Below are 13,704 nucleotides of genomic sequence, written 5' to 3' on the forward strand. Positions count from 1 at the left end.
GAAGTCAGTTACAGTAATCACATTGAAAGGCACATAGCTAAAGCGTGCATTCCTCAAATAATAGTTAAGATAGAAAATCATTTTAGTTCAGAAATAAGTATTTTTCAAATTTAAATCAAGCTTCGGCTACTGAAGGTTTATTAATTTGGGAGGCTTTGTTTCTTTTTTTTATATTTAAGACAATGATGATAGCAGAACGAAATAAAGTGTTCGACTCTGCATGCTGCCTCTGCCAAATTCTGCTACAACTTTTCAGTAGTGAGTACTAGAACGCTACGCCATTGGGTGAGATCTTGTGCATCTTAGCTAGGAGCTGTAGCTTAGTGGGGTAGATCCTTGCATGTGGCTTTGCAGACCCTTACGGGGCAAAGGTTCGAATCTGGATAGGATTTGACCGAAGCCAGCCCATAAATAATTCCCCCATCTTTCAGTACAGTAAACTGATTTCAGTTCGGCATCTTGTACAATAGCATCAGTTATAGGAGCTAAGTTACAATACAACATGGTCAGTATTTGGTTGTGACAGATGCCTGCCTGAGATCATTTACCGGTACTGGTGTGATTTCTGGTGGCGCTGTTAAATCCGTATCAAAGTTGGGGAACAATATTACCGGGACACTTTCGACTAGGGAGGATGTTGGGGGATCAACAGTCTTGAGGGTTTAGCAGACAACTGGTGGGAGAGAAACAACACAGCCTGGGGAGGAGTTTTTTCTAGTGGCCACTCAAATCCCCAGGAGAACAAACTTGGAGAAAAAAAATGGGGAAAGCTTGTCAATGTAGAGACGCACAAGGAGGATGACCACAGCACTGGTCTACCGAAAGCTTAACTCCTAAGCTGGTTTCATGCTGATCTTGATATGATCGCGTCTGGATTTTAACCACACAGCACCACATACGAGAGCTAGAGATTGTGCTTAAAAGGTTTGCGAAGAATAACTTCTCTTTCCTCGTTTTATAGGGCCTATGACAGACTGGTTATGCCACTTAACCGCATAGGTATAAAGGAAAAGTTTAAACGGTTTATGGCAATTGATGTGATGCTCCGCAGGGCACCGGAGTCAAAACAGAAGAAAGGGGGACAGTTAACCAAAATCGGCCAAGGCAACACCAGTCCAGCAGCGGTGGCTCAAGGGTAATGTCTTGAGCATGTACAGAGCAAAGTGTTACAATTTCCCCAGTCTTTCCATATCCCAGTGCCGCAGAAAGGGTTGATTAGGGAAGGAACCATGGTCGAACGTGGTAGTTCTAAGTTTGTGTTTTCAGATGCCCGTACTTTTAATCAGCTGTCTTTGTACAACATTGCCTGTGCACTTCTTTAAACACAGAGGTTTGATGATATCGATGTAGAGTTGGGGTAGTATGATGGGCCATGCCACCCACACTGGTATGAAGACAAGCGACTGGGCATTCACAAGCCGAAATCCCACCGCTTCTCCTTACTGGGAGCAAGCAGTGTAATCTCCCACAACTGTCAGCAAGTACAATAGTACATTGTGATGCTGTGAACATGGCATTTTAAGGAATACATGGGGGTTCGTACTCTAATCCCTCCCCATGCCCCCTAACAGGAAATGCACGGATTCATTTTGAGGGTAGTCAAGCTGGTAGGAGGGTACGTAGGGCTTCCGGGCTCCTGAAAGGGGCACAGTTACAGTGACCCACTGCCTGAGCAGGGCATATCAGACTCGCCAAAAAGCACAGGGGCCGAATCAGTGGGAAGTTAGGCAGGTCTTCTGTGCACACATACCAGTATTAATTGATTGATGTTGAGCATTCACATAAGACGAAATATCTCACCCAGCCACAAGGGTCACCAAAGATTCACCGGAACGACTTGAGAGGCACCCCTAAAAGGTTACACAAGTGCATCTTTCAGCAGACCGAGTATACAATAGTGGGAATTAGAGGCTAGTTCACATTCTCCTAAGGAGCCATGACTTCTCATGCAATAGTCACAATTCACAGGGTTCAACCGTATCAGATTGGAATGCTCTATTCGGTGGAAGTCAGTTACTCCCCACTGCTGTTTCATTAATATAGGAGATCTGTATATCGCTTGAAATTATAGGCGGCAGGGGGCAGTTAGTGAAACAAAAGTTCGGGGGCAAAGGAGTCTGGGGAATCCACGACTCGCCCAAAAAGAAAGCGGGAAAGGTTTCTAATTGTTGTAAGGGGCTTAGAATGGCCGAGAACCATACCCAATACCAGCCGACCTGCTTGCTCTCAAACACTGAGGCCAGTGAGAAAAGCATTCAAGTGCTAGGTCACCAGCGGAGCCCTACAAGTGAGGACAGCCAGCAGTGAAGTAACGCAGGCAGCGGCTCAGCCGGAGAAACGCCTGGCACAGCGGGGTTAGAGGCCTGGAACTGCGGATTCATCCAGCAGGCATGTTGAGTCTAGTGGCTTGATCAACTAATGCATCCACTGTAGGGGCCTGTGTTCAACCTCATGGTCACAGGTTCAAATACCAGCGGGTCCAATCAACCTTTCATCCTTCTGCAGTCAAAATGAGTACCATTCAGTTGGACAGCAATAAACATCTGATATTCAGTGCCAAGATACCGTTGGATGAACGTGCGCTTTACAAATACCCGTTATGTTATTCGGTCGTTTGGTGCAAAGGTCATTTTTGCAACCATGGGGTGGCGGTACATGCCAAGGCGTGAACCAAAGATCGCAATGGCAAAGATACGTAGGGCTGCGGCTGAGGGTTTTGTGCGTCATGGGCGGATCAAACTCAGGACACCATGTTATCACTCAGAGGATGGGGTCTGCTCAACCGGGGTGGGCATAGACATGCTCCCACTTAGGATAGTGGGGGTCTCGGAACAGTGGAGTTTTTTAATGAGTGGAAGAGGGAGCTGCCACTGATCGGTAAACCGCTGGCAGCGTGGCGGAGGCAGCACAAAAAGAGGGCCCAGAGAAAAGAGTAACCTAGGTCGAAGAGCAGCTCAGACAGTGCCCTTGGGACTCCTCATGGCATGGACACGGGGAGCACGTGACAGCCAGAATAGAAGAACTGCTCATGCAGTGTCCTTGGGGTGCCACATGGCAGGGGCACTGAGAGCAGGCAAGTGGCCAGCAAGGGTCCTGGGAAGTGGAACAGCACTTGCAGCCTGGGCTAGGTCCGACAGCCGCCCACGAGGTCAGTAGAAAGGGAAGCCTAGAACCTGAGACACCTGCAAAAGGGGCCATCGCGCAGGGGCATTGCTGTTAGACAGAAATAGAAGGAAAACCAGTGGACAATATTCAGAGTGATATATAATAAACAAAACATGGGTCGCGAATGATCAACCAGTAAGTTGCAAGATGTATGATCCATGTTTTTTGTATTAAAAGTGCGGCCTTTATACACCACACACTGTTGTCCCCTTGAATGCTTTGCGGGAAGGGGACTATGCAGGGTATGGCCCAGATGGACGAGTGGAACTCACATGCCTGGAAGGGGTTTCGTTGGAGACGTCAGATTTACATACTCACTCGCCAAGCTCCAGGGAGTACTGAGAAGGCTATCAGGCTGCAGGACATTAGGGCCACCACAGGATCAAAGCCGTAATGCCCGATAGCCTTGGAAAGCCTTGCCTAACAAAATAAATAGCTAATACAAAGTTTTAGTTTTGATTTAATGTTTCAAAAAAGGTATTGTATTTTCATCTAAAAACTTGTAGATTATCACAAGGTTTATAAATGCGATTAATATACCCAGGGCGAAGAACTATGATTGCAATTAAAATCTTGTCTATTCGCTGTACACAAACTGAGTTGTCCCAGCGTTTGTGTAGCCAGTCCTAAAGTTGCAAACTGCTGAACTATTTACGCGGTTGTTTGTGTCTGTATTACTAGGCTAAAGTGAGGGGGAAATGTTGACACGCAATGGCCAAGTGTTTGATAATTACGTTTTTAATCAGATTTTTAATAAACTCTGTTTCCTTTTCAGGGCATCGTGCAGCAGTTTTTGATCTTGCTGACGCAAAGTACAGACGAAAGCCTTCAGTTTCTAAGCTTCAGATTGGACTTTAATGAACATTATAAAGCAAGAGAACCTAGACTCCGCTTAACTCTGAGCACGAAGGGGCGACGCAGCTCACAATTTGTCAACAAAGTGTAGCAGTCTGGACCTCTTTGCTATCGGAAAAAGCAGTTCATGTAATCCGGAAACCAAATCACAAATGCCTTTGTCAAGACGCTATTACCATGCCTCCTGACAAAAGGGGGGTTTGTATTGTGCATATGTTGCAGCATACTTCAGAGGACAAAACACGTGTTTGGCCTTTCTCACCGACATATGTGTTTAATATTGCTAAAGAACACTGGTGTCCCAGTTTCAGTTAAAATGTTAATTTTTATACAAAAAATAAATAACTTTTATTTGCAGTGTTCAGTTGTTCAAATATCTTTATTCAGCACTTAAAAAGATACCATAAAAGTACATAAAAACATTTAAAAACCACATTAAAATGATTAAAAAAAAGAAAGGGCATCAAATTCATATCTAATATTTTCTGTAATCAGTCTCTATTTACAGGGCATTACAATCATTTACTTCTCTTGTATTCCTTAACCTCACAGCCACCTTAATAAAACTTATTATACAAAACAGTGTGTGAGCGTCTGGGGCCTTCTGCAAGAACAGTAGAGCTACTTTTGCCTGTTTGAATTTAGCTTTTTTGAGAATCCCCACCAGGAACTTACGCCTAGGGGCTGAATAAAATGAGCATAACAGTACAAAGTGAAGGGTATCCTGCGGAGACCTACTGTTGCAGCCGCAGGTACCCTTCAACTCCACTGATAAAGTAAATCCAGAGGGGACAGACAATAAGTGATGTAACATATTAAGTCTAAATCGGGTCATATAAAATATGTCCTGTGCGTTGTACATCACTGATAAATAAGGTTTCATTCCATGTTCCGTTTTCAATAATCTTTAGGACAATACTGTAGATTTGCGCTTTTCAGTGACAGCCCTGCTTGTTAATGTCCATTCTCCAAACAGTTTTTTGACCAAAGTCTTGTTCTGGGCATTTAGGGATTCAGGTGCGGTGTAAAAATTCTTGCAGCCGATTGCCTCCCAGGTGTCTTTTACGCATTTTATCCAGGGGATGTGACTCCCTCTGTCACAATTCACAGTCTTTAATAATTTGTCTACTGAGGCCGGCCTCTGGATTCGTCCAGATTTTGATCCAGGCCAGGAGCGGCCTGATCTTTATTCGGTCTTCAATGTAGGGTTCTCCCAGTTCTGTAATGTAAGATGGGGTACTCTGTGGCACTTTCAGTATCCTTTTAAAAAACGTATTTTCCTCCATCTAAATCTGGTGTATGTTTGTAAAGCCCCACACTTCTGACCCATAGGCTGCTTTAGCGCAACATATCGACCTATACAAATTTAGTACTTGCTCCGGCGACCATCTGCCCAGTCTTCTCCCATAACCCATTATGGCCCCTGATGACGCCACCAATTTTGCCGCGTGTTTGTCCATCAGGGATTTAAAATCTAAGCGCTCGTCAAATAATACGCCTAAGTAGGAAAAGGACTGGACCAGGCCTATTTTATAGGAGCCTATCTTATAGACAAATTTCCTGTTTGATCTTACCCCAGCTGACATAACATAAGACTTTTCCAGATTAGCGGACAGGTCAAGTGTGGCCATGAAGTTAACAAACCCATCGATCAACCTTTGTAGCCCCTGCTGTGTTCGAGCTAGCAACACCGCGTCATCCGCGTAAAGCAAGACTGGGACCGGACGATGACCTATTTGGGGGGAAATCCACACTCAATTTGGATAGTTCCCTATCCAAATTATTAATGTATAAGGAAAATAAAAATGGCGCTAAAATGCAGCCCTGTCGCACTCCGCTCGTACATAGGAATGGTGCAGTCTTACTTCCATCTTGATTATTACTGACCGTTGCCGATGTATTCCAGTGTAGGGCCTTAAGGATGTCAAGTAGCTCTTGCTCCACCCCTAGGCTTGTCATCAGTGCCCATAATTGCTCCCTATTCACGCAGTCGATGGCCGCGGAAAGGTCCATAAACCCCAAGTGGATAGCCCCCTTACTGGCAATGGTATACGTAGCGATCAGGAGGTGTAGGTTCAGGCACTGATCAGTGGTTGACCTTCCCTCCCTAAACCTGTATTAAATATCTGTAATTATGTGGTTATCCTCTGCCCAATCTTGTAGGCGGTTTAAAATGGCACGACCCAGCACCTTCGCCGTGACATCAATTAGGGATATGTGACGTAACATTGGGGGTCGTCCCGATTCCCTTTTTTGAAGATTGGTACAATGGTCGCCGAAGACCGGGAGCGAGGCAGCCCTGCCACAAATGCCTCGTTCAAGACCCTCGTGCGAATGGGAGCCCACAGTTCCATGTTGCTTAGGTAGAGGTCAGGGGGTATGCCGTCAGGACCAGGTGCTTTATTTTTAGTTAGCCCCAAAATTGCCAATTCCACTTCTGCCATAGAAAACTCTAGCCGTGCAGTTAGTTTTAACCTCTGCCCTTCATCGTGGTTTATTTTCCCTGTGTGGTTATACAAACTCTGGAAATGGGCGTACCACTGTTCTGGTAGGATGGTGTTCAAAATTTGTGGTGCGCTTGGGTCCTGGAAGCACGGATTATTTATAACTTTCCAGAACACAGACAGGTCTCTTCTTTCTGCAGCCTCCCTTAGATCCTCCCAGGCTTGTCTTTGAAGGCTATCTTTACGGTATTTCAGGGCCTTCTTATATATCGATCTGCATTGGGCAATTCGTGTATTGTCCCTGGGGCACTGTTTTAGGCTATATTTAACATCTTTGTGTGCCTTGGTACACTCTTTGTCGAACCAACGAGATGTAATGGCTGGTTCACTTCTTTTGGTGGTCTTTAATAGGCCGTCGACGAGACGTGCCATCTCTTCGAATGCGGTAACCACCGTTACTCCCTCGTTGTTTTGGTCAAGGCATACATTTATAGCTTCTGACCCTGCGGTTACGAAACTCTTGTAAAACTTCTCTCCATCTATCTTGGACCATCTAAGCCTCCTCCCTTGGTCTACCGCCTTTTCTATCGAGTCTACTCTACTTGGTGGATTCTTAGGGTTTAAACATTTTAGTTCCACAACCAAAGGGTTATGGTCGCTAAAAATGCTGTTTTAAATTGCCGCGCTGCTAATCCACGTTCTAAGTGTGGGAGAAACCATGATAAAATCTATATATGAATGACCGCCTCTACCCTTAAAGGTTGGGCTAGGTTCCCCAATGCTACCCATCTCAATCAGATCCATCGTATGCACCAAATTGTGCCTTTTCGTCACCGTGTCTATTTCCCACCCCTCTGCAGAGTGTACAAAGTGAGGTCCTTTTAACACTGTACACCGCGACCAGTCCTTGTTCAATGGCCTCAAGTTCCCACAGAGATGACAATTCAAGTCCCCTGCGAGGATGACGCATGGGGCAGGTGCTACATTTGCCACCGATAACTGAGCATCTAAGCGCGAATCTAATTATTTTATTACATTTCCTCTACTATTTGTGCCTACCGCGTTATACCAGTTTACCAATAAAATGTTGGTCCCTTTAGAACTGAAGCCTATCGCCTGCATGTTTCGTGAGTTCCAATTATGGTTGGACCATACCCCTTGTATGCGAAGGTCTACTTAGATTAAAATCCCTTCAATCGCTCTCCCTGATGAAGACCTTACAGCCGGGACTGGAAAAAACTTAAACCCCTCTATGGCATAATGGTTGGAATCAGTCACCCAGGTCTCCTGCAAGCATATAATATGGAAACTGGTGATATATTGTCTCCATTCTTGGCCCTCATATTTGGCCGCCAAACCTGCTATATTCCAGGATATGACTCTACGACCGTCCTGCCCGTCCAACATGTTTGCCCCATCCCCTGATGGAAGGGTTGTCCTATCCTCCACAGCTATTATTATATCATTTAAGGCGACTACATTGTCTGCATTTGACCCTGCTAGTTTCTCTGACCTAGATGTGACCCGCATGTCTTTCCTATATGCGTTGTGCTCTATGCACTGTGTCCCCCCTTGTTGCTCTAGGACATCCCTCTTACTAGCTCCCTTGCTACTACTTTCTTCAGGGGAGGTCGGTAATATGTTTCCCATCCGTATGGGCCCTTTGCCAAGTAATCACCTTGCAGGTTTGAAGTGGGCAAGTTACATCCCAAGAAAGTCAATCCACCTCATCTAATACACAAAACCTATTCCAATGGGCATGCAGTGGGTTAGTAAGATCGTATGCAAATGTACCCTCCCCAGGTGCTCGCCACTGTTGCACTCTATTTCGGGGGCCATAATGATCCCTGCTGACACCGGCCCTATTTATATACACTGGTCTCTGGGGTGTGGTGGGATAAAAATGACAAGTGCAGTGGGTATATTTGGGTGTTTGAACTACCCGAGGGGGCATTACAGATATAATCCACAGCAGAAGTGTCCTTAAAATGTATTATTATAATGTCTCCTGCCACCGTTTTTAGTCCCTTCCCAATCCACTACCCTCTTCTGACAGCAAGTATTTCCCCGGAGATGTTCGAGGGTAACGGTCTATTAACATTTAACCATTGCACACACTTGTGTTTTTTTTAACTCAGAATGGTTTTCTCTTTTCCCTTCCTTTAGGGGCGGAACACCTGTTAATACTACAACAAAGAGCTGGGCTTCCGGGGGGAGGTTTATGGTCGGGAAACGAGCTGGGCCTGGTTTGTCTGTAACATTTTTAGGCAGGGTATGTTTGGTCACATTATTGCTCTCCTTCGAATTGGGGCCCATTTTACCGTTCGCGGAAGTAGGTTTTCCGACTCCCTGGTGGATATGGTCATGAGGGGTAGTGGTAGGACAAGGGGGTGAGGGAATTCTGGTATTTTTGGAAGTGGTAGGATATGTTCCCATCTTTAGATTTATTGTGGAAGGGTTAACTGCTGGTGCCACCTTATCCCTATGTGTGTTTGATATTTCCCTCTCCTGCTCGGCCGGAGCTGGGATTCCAACGGAAACCGCCGGCTTTGCCGTTCCTGCCCCCCTGTTATTTAATATAGAGGCTAGTCTATCAATCTTAGACACCAGGGGTTTGATATGAGTGATAATAGTCTGTTCCAGACATGCCTGTAGGTCGGCTACCATGTTTGCCACCCAACAGGGTATGCTTAGTGTGGTATTGGGTGTTGGTGTCACCGGGTTATGGTTGGCAGTGTTTCTTTTAACCTTTTTCTTTTTTGCTGAAGTTTCTTTATTCCTTCTCGGGCCTGTATTACTTATTGTCAATGTTTCCGGAACAGGAGGAGGATTTAGATCTCTAGGAGTGTCCTCAACCACTATGGGGGTCCCTGTGGGTGCCTGTGCGCACGGAAGCTCAGCATAAGACGACGTTAAGTAGGAGCTTGTGTCCGGAACATCTGTTACAACCACTGAACTATCCCCTCCTAAGTCTTGGATGGATACAGTGGGTGTGAGTGATAACCTTCTTTCAGTGTTTACAATTGCCGTAGCTACAGCCCCTATCATTTGTTGCAGCATCTTGTCTATTGCTGTTAAGCTAGGTAGGGGCTGCGGTATGGCTGCTTTCAGTCTGGTGTTTTAACGTAGCGTGGGCAATTTAGCGATTTTAGTCACCTTCCTCATTCTTTAATAGTGAATGCTTGTCAGATTTGAGAAGTGTCCTCACCAGGTGGAAGTTATCTCTTTCCAGCTTTAAAATCAAACGATATCACCAAGCACTTTTTGGGCCAAGGGGCTTTATACCGAAGTTGACAGTACCTTTAGATGAATATGGTGTCCTCACAGCAATCCAAAAGCGATGTTAGGGGGGTGGCCCAGCCCAGCCTCCTCCGGCCTCTGAGGGCCTAAGAGGGCCTGCCCATTGCCCGGCTTAGCCCGGCGCACAACAGCGCGCTCCCGCGACGCAGAGAAAGGTCCAATGATTTAAACACCTCCTGGCGCAAAATGCCGGTCTGCGACTTCCGGTCGCAGGGGCAGCTGGGTGTTGTGGTTTTTCAGCCCCCTCTCGCTCTCCCCACACGGCGGCGGCACTCGCGATGTGAGAAGTGCGGCAGCGGAGGTAGAGCGGAATCAGCAGCACAGGGCAAGCAGCACCTCGAGCCTGATGTCGGCCCCAGCAAAAGGCAGGTAAAAAAGTGTGTGTTTCGCCAATTCTCACTGAGAGAGCAGTGTTTCAATGCTCTGTGATGCTGTAAAAAGCTTCAGGAAATAAGATCACATAATGTTTTAGATTGCACTGTTACGGAATTTTGGTTTTATTTGTATTATTTAGTTTGTTTTATTGTGGGTTTTTGCGCGTGAAATCAACCCACCATTTCTGACATCAGGCATATTGTCTTTAAAACTGTACAAAGCTTTTTAGGATGACTTTCAGTAATGTGATGCGTTGCGACTGTGTGAAAGCCTTTTTACTTGCTATGGTATACATTTTTTATGTATTACTACTTTGGCGGAAACGTTTACGTTGACCTGCACATTTCCTATTCATTTAATTAACCCAGACAATATATAAAGCTACAGGTGTCCACCGCCAACAGTTAGGGCAACTTACATGCCAGCTCTGTCAAAAGTTTGGTTAAATTGTCATCTTGTCCGTTCTGAACGTTTATGGTGGGAACATTTGTTTAGTCCTAAAATAGCGATTTATATGCGTTACTACCAATGCGTTGTCAGCAGAAATTTGGAATCCTGTCCCTCTTCAATCAATCAAAGCATTTATATAGCGCGCTACTCACCCAGAGGGTCTCAAGGCGCTAGGGGAGGGGGGTCCGCTACTGCTCGAACAGCCAGGTCTTGAGTTGCTTCCTGAAGGCGAGGTGGTCCTGGGTCAGGCGGAGGTGGGTCGGGAGGGAGTTCCATGTCTTGGCGGCGAGGTAGGAGAAGGACGGTCCCCCCTGTGGTGGCTCTTCGGAAGCGGGGGACGGCGGCGAGGGCGTGGCCGGTCGATCGAAGCTGGCGTTTGGGAGCGTAGAAGTTGAGGCGGCTGTTGAGGTATCCTGGGCCTTGGTTGTGTAGGGCTTTGTGTGCGTGGGTGAGGAGTCTGAAGGTGATTCTCTTGTTGACCGGGAGCCAGTGCAGGTCTCTCAGGTGTCCGGAGATGTGGCTGCGACGGGGGATATCCAGGATGAGTTGTGCTGAGGCGTTCTGGATCCGCTGGAGTCTCTTCTGGAGTTTGGCGGTGGTTCCGGCGTGGAGGGAGTTGTCGTAGTCCAGACGGTTGGTGACGAGGGCCTGGGTGACCGTCTTCCTGGTCTCGGTGGGGATCCACCGGAAGATCTTGCGTAGCATGCGCAGGAGACGGCGTTGACTTGTCTGGTCATGGTGAGGGAGGAGTCCAGGATGAAGCCCAGGTTACGTGCGTGGTCTGTTGGTTTGGGTGCGCTGCCTAGGGCAGCGCACCCTTATCTTATGGATTCATGTTTGACTCGCTGTTTTTAATGTTTCTTTTGCATATGTAAGTTTAGTCCTCCTTGTTTTCTTGTCTCGAGTTTTTTATTTATATTTTCTATGTGACTGCTGTTTATACCATGCATCATGCCGTTCTCGCAACATAGGAATGAGCACCGGATTCATTGTTTCGAACGAGGTATTTGGAATTGTGAAGATTTTGATTTTTTTTTTTTACTCTGCCCTATGCGCATTGTGGCACCATAGGTTCAGGATGATGTAAACGCTTACATCTTCTCTTTGTGTAATGGTCCAGTGCCAGCATTGATCCTAGAATGGGGTTTACCTAAGCTGCAGAAGAAATACATTTTTCTCAGTGCAGGTACTGATGAAGATGCTTCAGAAGAACCAGGGCAAACATCCTTCCCAGCCTCCTGGTCAATGTACTGTGCCACAGCTCGAGAACTATAATTTAGTCTGTCATTTAGAATCTTTTCTAGGACAAAATTGAGTTTTGATCATAAAGCACAGCCCATACATAAGGCATTACAGCCACTCATTTGTTTAGGGTGCACTATTAGTATTCCTCACTGGCAGATGTTTTTCCACCAGGTACTCTTAGCCACACCACATGCAGGGGAAAAACCATAAACCTTTTGATTTCCTCTCAATTATGGCCTAGTCATCAATCTGAGGTTTGGTATGTTTCTCAAACCTCATCCCTAAGGCTGTATGTTGAGGTAATTCCTGGTGGGTGTAATAAAAGTAAAACTAATTCCCTAAACCTAGACTTTTTACCTGTCCAGTGGCCTACTTTGGGAAAATGTTTAGAGGTGAACCGTATGGAAGTAAAATGCCTGTTAATATGGCAGGTCTTATTAGGAACAATGAAAACAGACCATTACATCGCTTCCCCAAGTACATACTACATGTTTCTTGTCATTTGCATAGGGTGCTACTACTTGTACGGTCTTGCAGCAAGTGAAACATCTCAAGGAGATCAGGTGACACGGATTCCAGTTTGACACCCTAGAATGTTGTCTCTGCCTTCGTATTTTTTCTGCGAGACGTGTGTTTATTCAACGTGTCCTCCATTCTTCAGTTGTCCCCTTTTATTTGCATCGGCCTTCGCTTCTGGATTCAGAACGCAATCCTTACCAAAGTGCTTTCATTTTGTTAAACTGCTACACTAATCTCTTTAATAAATCTACATCAGGAATACAGACTAGTTGGGTTTTACTTTTGAGTTGTATCCAGCAGTCATGTGAGATTAGAAATTTTTCATTCTCTCATATTGTGTTCCACCTACACTGATCCTGAAGTCATTGCTAATCTGCAGATCCATAATATGTCTGCCAGCTGCTCACATCTTTCTTGCCAACACTTCGGCACATCAATGCTATGGCTTATAACCAGTTTAGTCAGGTGTTTTCAGCTTTCTTGCCAATACATTGGTGTGGCCAAAGTATGTATTCTTCTTCCTTTATCATTGTCATCATTCCACTTAATAATATCTTTATAATAAGTTGGAAATCTAAATAGCTTAGCATGCAGCATAAAATAAAGCATACAGTTATAAGTAACATATATTCAGACATATGTTTATTCTGTCCAGGCATTAGCTATTTTTGCAGTGCAGGTGCTGTTTTTAACCAACGTTGTATATTTCTTTAAGTTCTATAACTTAAAAGAAATGGAGGTAAAAAAAATACCAGGAGAAGCAAAGCCCTCAAAACCTTTGTTTGCTGGCAAAATTGAGAAATCTCGTCTAAAAACCTTCTTGTTAGAATCTTTACCACAGGTGAAGTTTTGGGCTTAACATACAAAAATATCACAACTTTATGAAGCACCTTTGCAAAACTTCAGACAAAATTAAAAGTTCGCCCTTCCCTAATGTTGCTAGTGCTGTCACCTTAAAATCACAAACTATAATCAACAAACTCATATTTTGGTAACACTACGTTTGTAACTGATTGGCAATTTAGTCATTTGAGCTGCGACCCGAGTTTTACATTTTAGGAGTTATTTCCATTAGAGAGAAAGTTTATCACTAAATAGTCTAACAATGTAATAAAACATTCTGAACGTGGATTCAATAATCTAGTGCTTGTACATTGTACGTACTCCAGCATATGTAAATAGGATAAATTAAAGTATGTTGTGATGAAATTCTGATATATTAGAAGACAGATGTAAGAAAAGAAAGCCTTTTTTCTCGTTTGCTATTTTTTCATTGTACATAATTTCTATATTATTGTCCAGATGTCGGTCGTTTTTTATAAAAAAAATCATATTTAATCATAGGAGTATG

At 44.9% G+C, this 13,704-nt stretch overlaps 1 protein-coding gene across 1 annotated transcript in view; it reads left to right on the forward strand.

Annotated features, from left to right (window-relative positions):
• Window positions 1–4,450, forward strand: part of TUBGCP3 (tubulin gamma complex component 3) — a 418,028-nt gene extending 413,578 nt beyond the window's left edge. Inside the window, exon 22 of the mRNA XM_086934339.1 lies at window positions 3,941–4,450. Coding sequence (XP_086790465.1) covers window positions 3,941–4,111 — 171 coding nt within the window. The 3' untranslated portion in view covers window positions 4,112–4,450. The remainder of the gene's footprint in view (window positions 1–3,940) is intronic.
• Window positions 4,451–13,704: the final 9,254 nt, after the last annotated feature.

The sequence above is a fragment of the Lissotriton vulgaris genome, chromosome 8, assembly GCF_964263255.1.
Source record: "Lissotriton vulgaris chromosome 8, aLisVul1.2, whole genome shotgun sequence".
In the NCBI taxonomy this organism is placed as follows: domain Eukaryota; kingdom Metazoa; phylum Chordata; class Amphibia; order Caudata; family Salamandridae; genus Lissotriton; species Lissotriton vulgaris.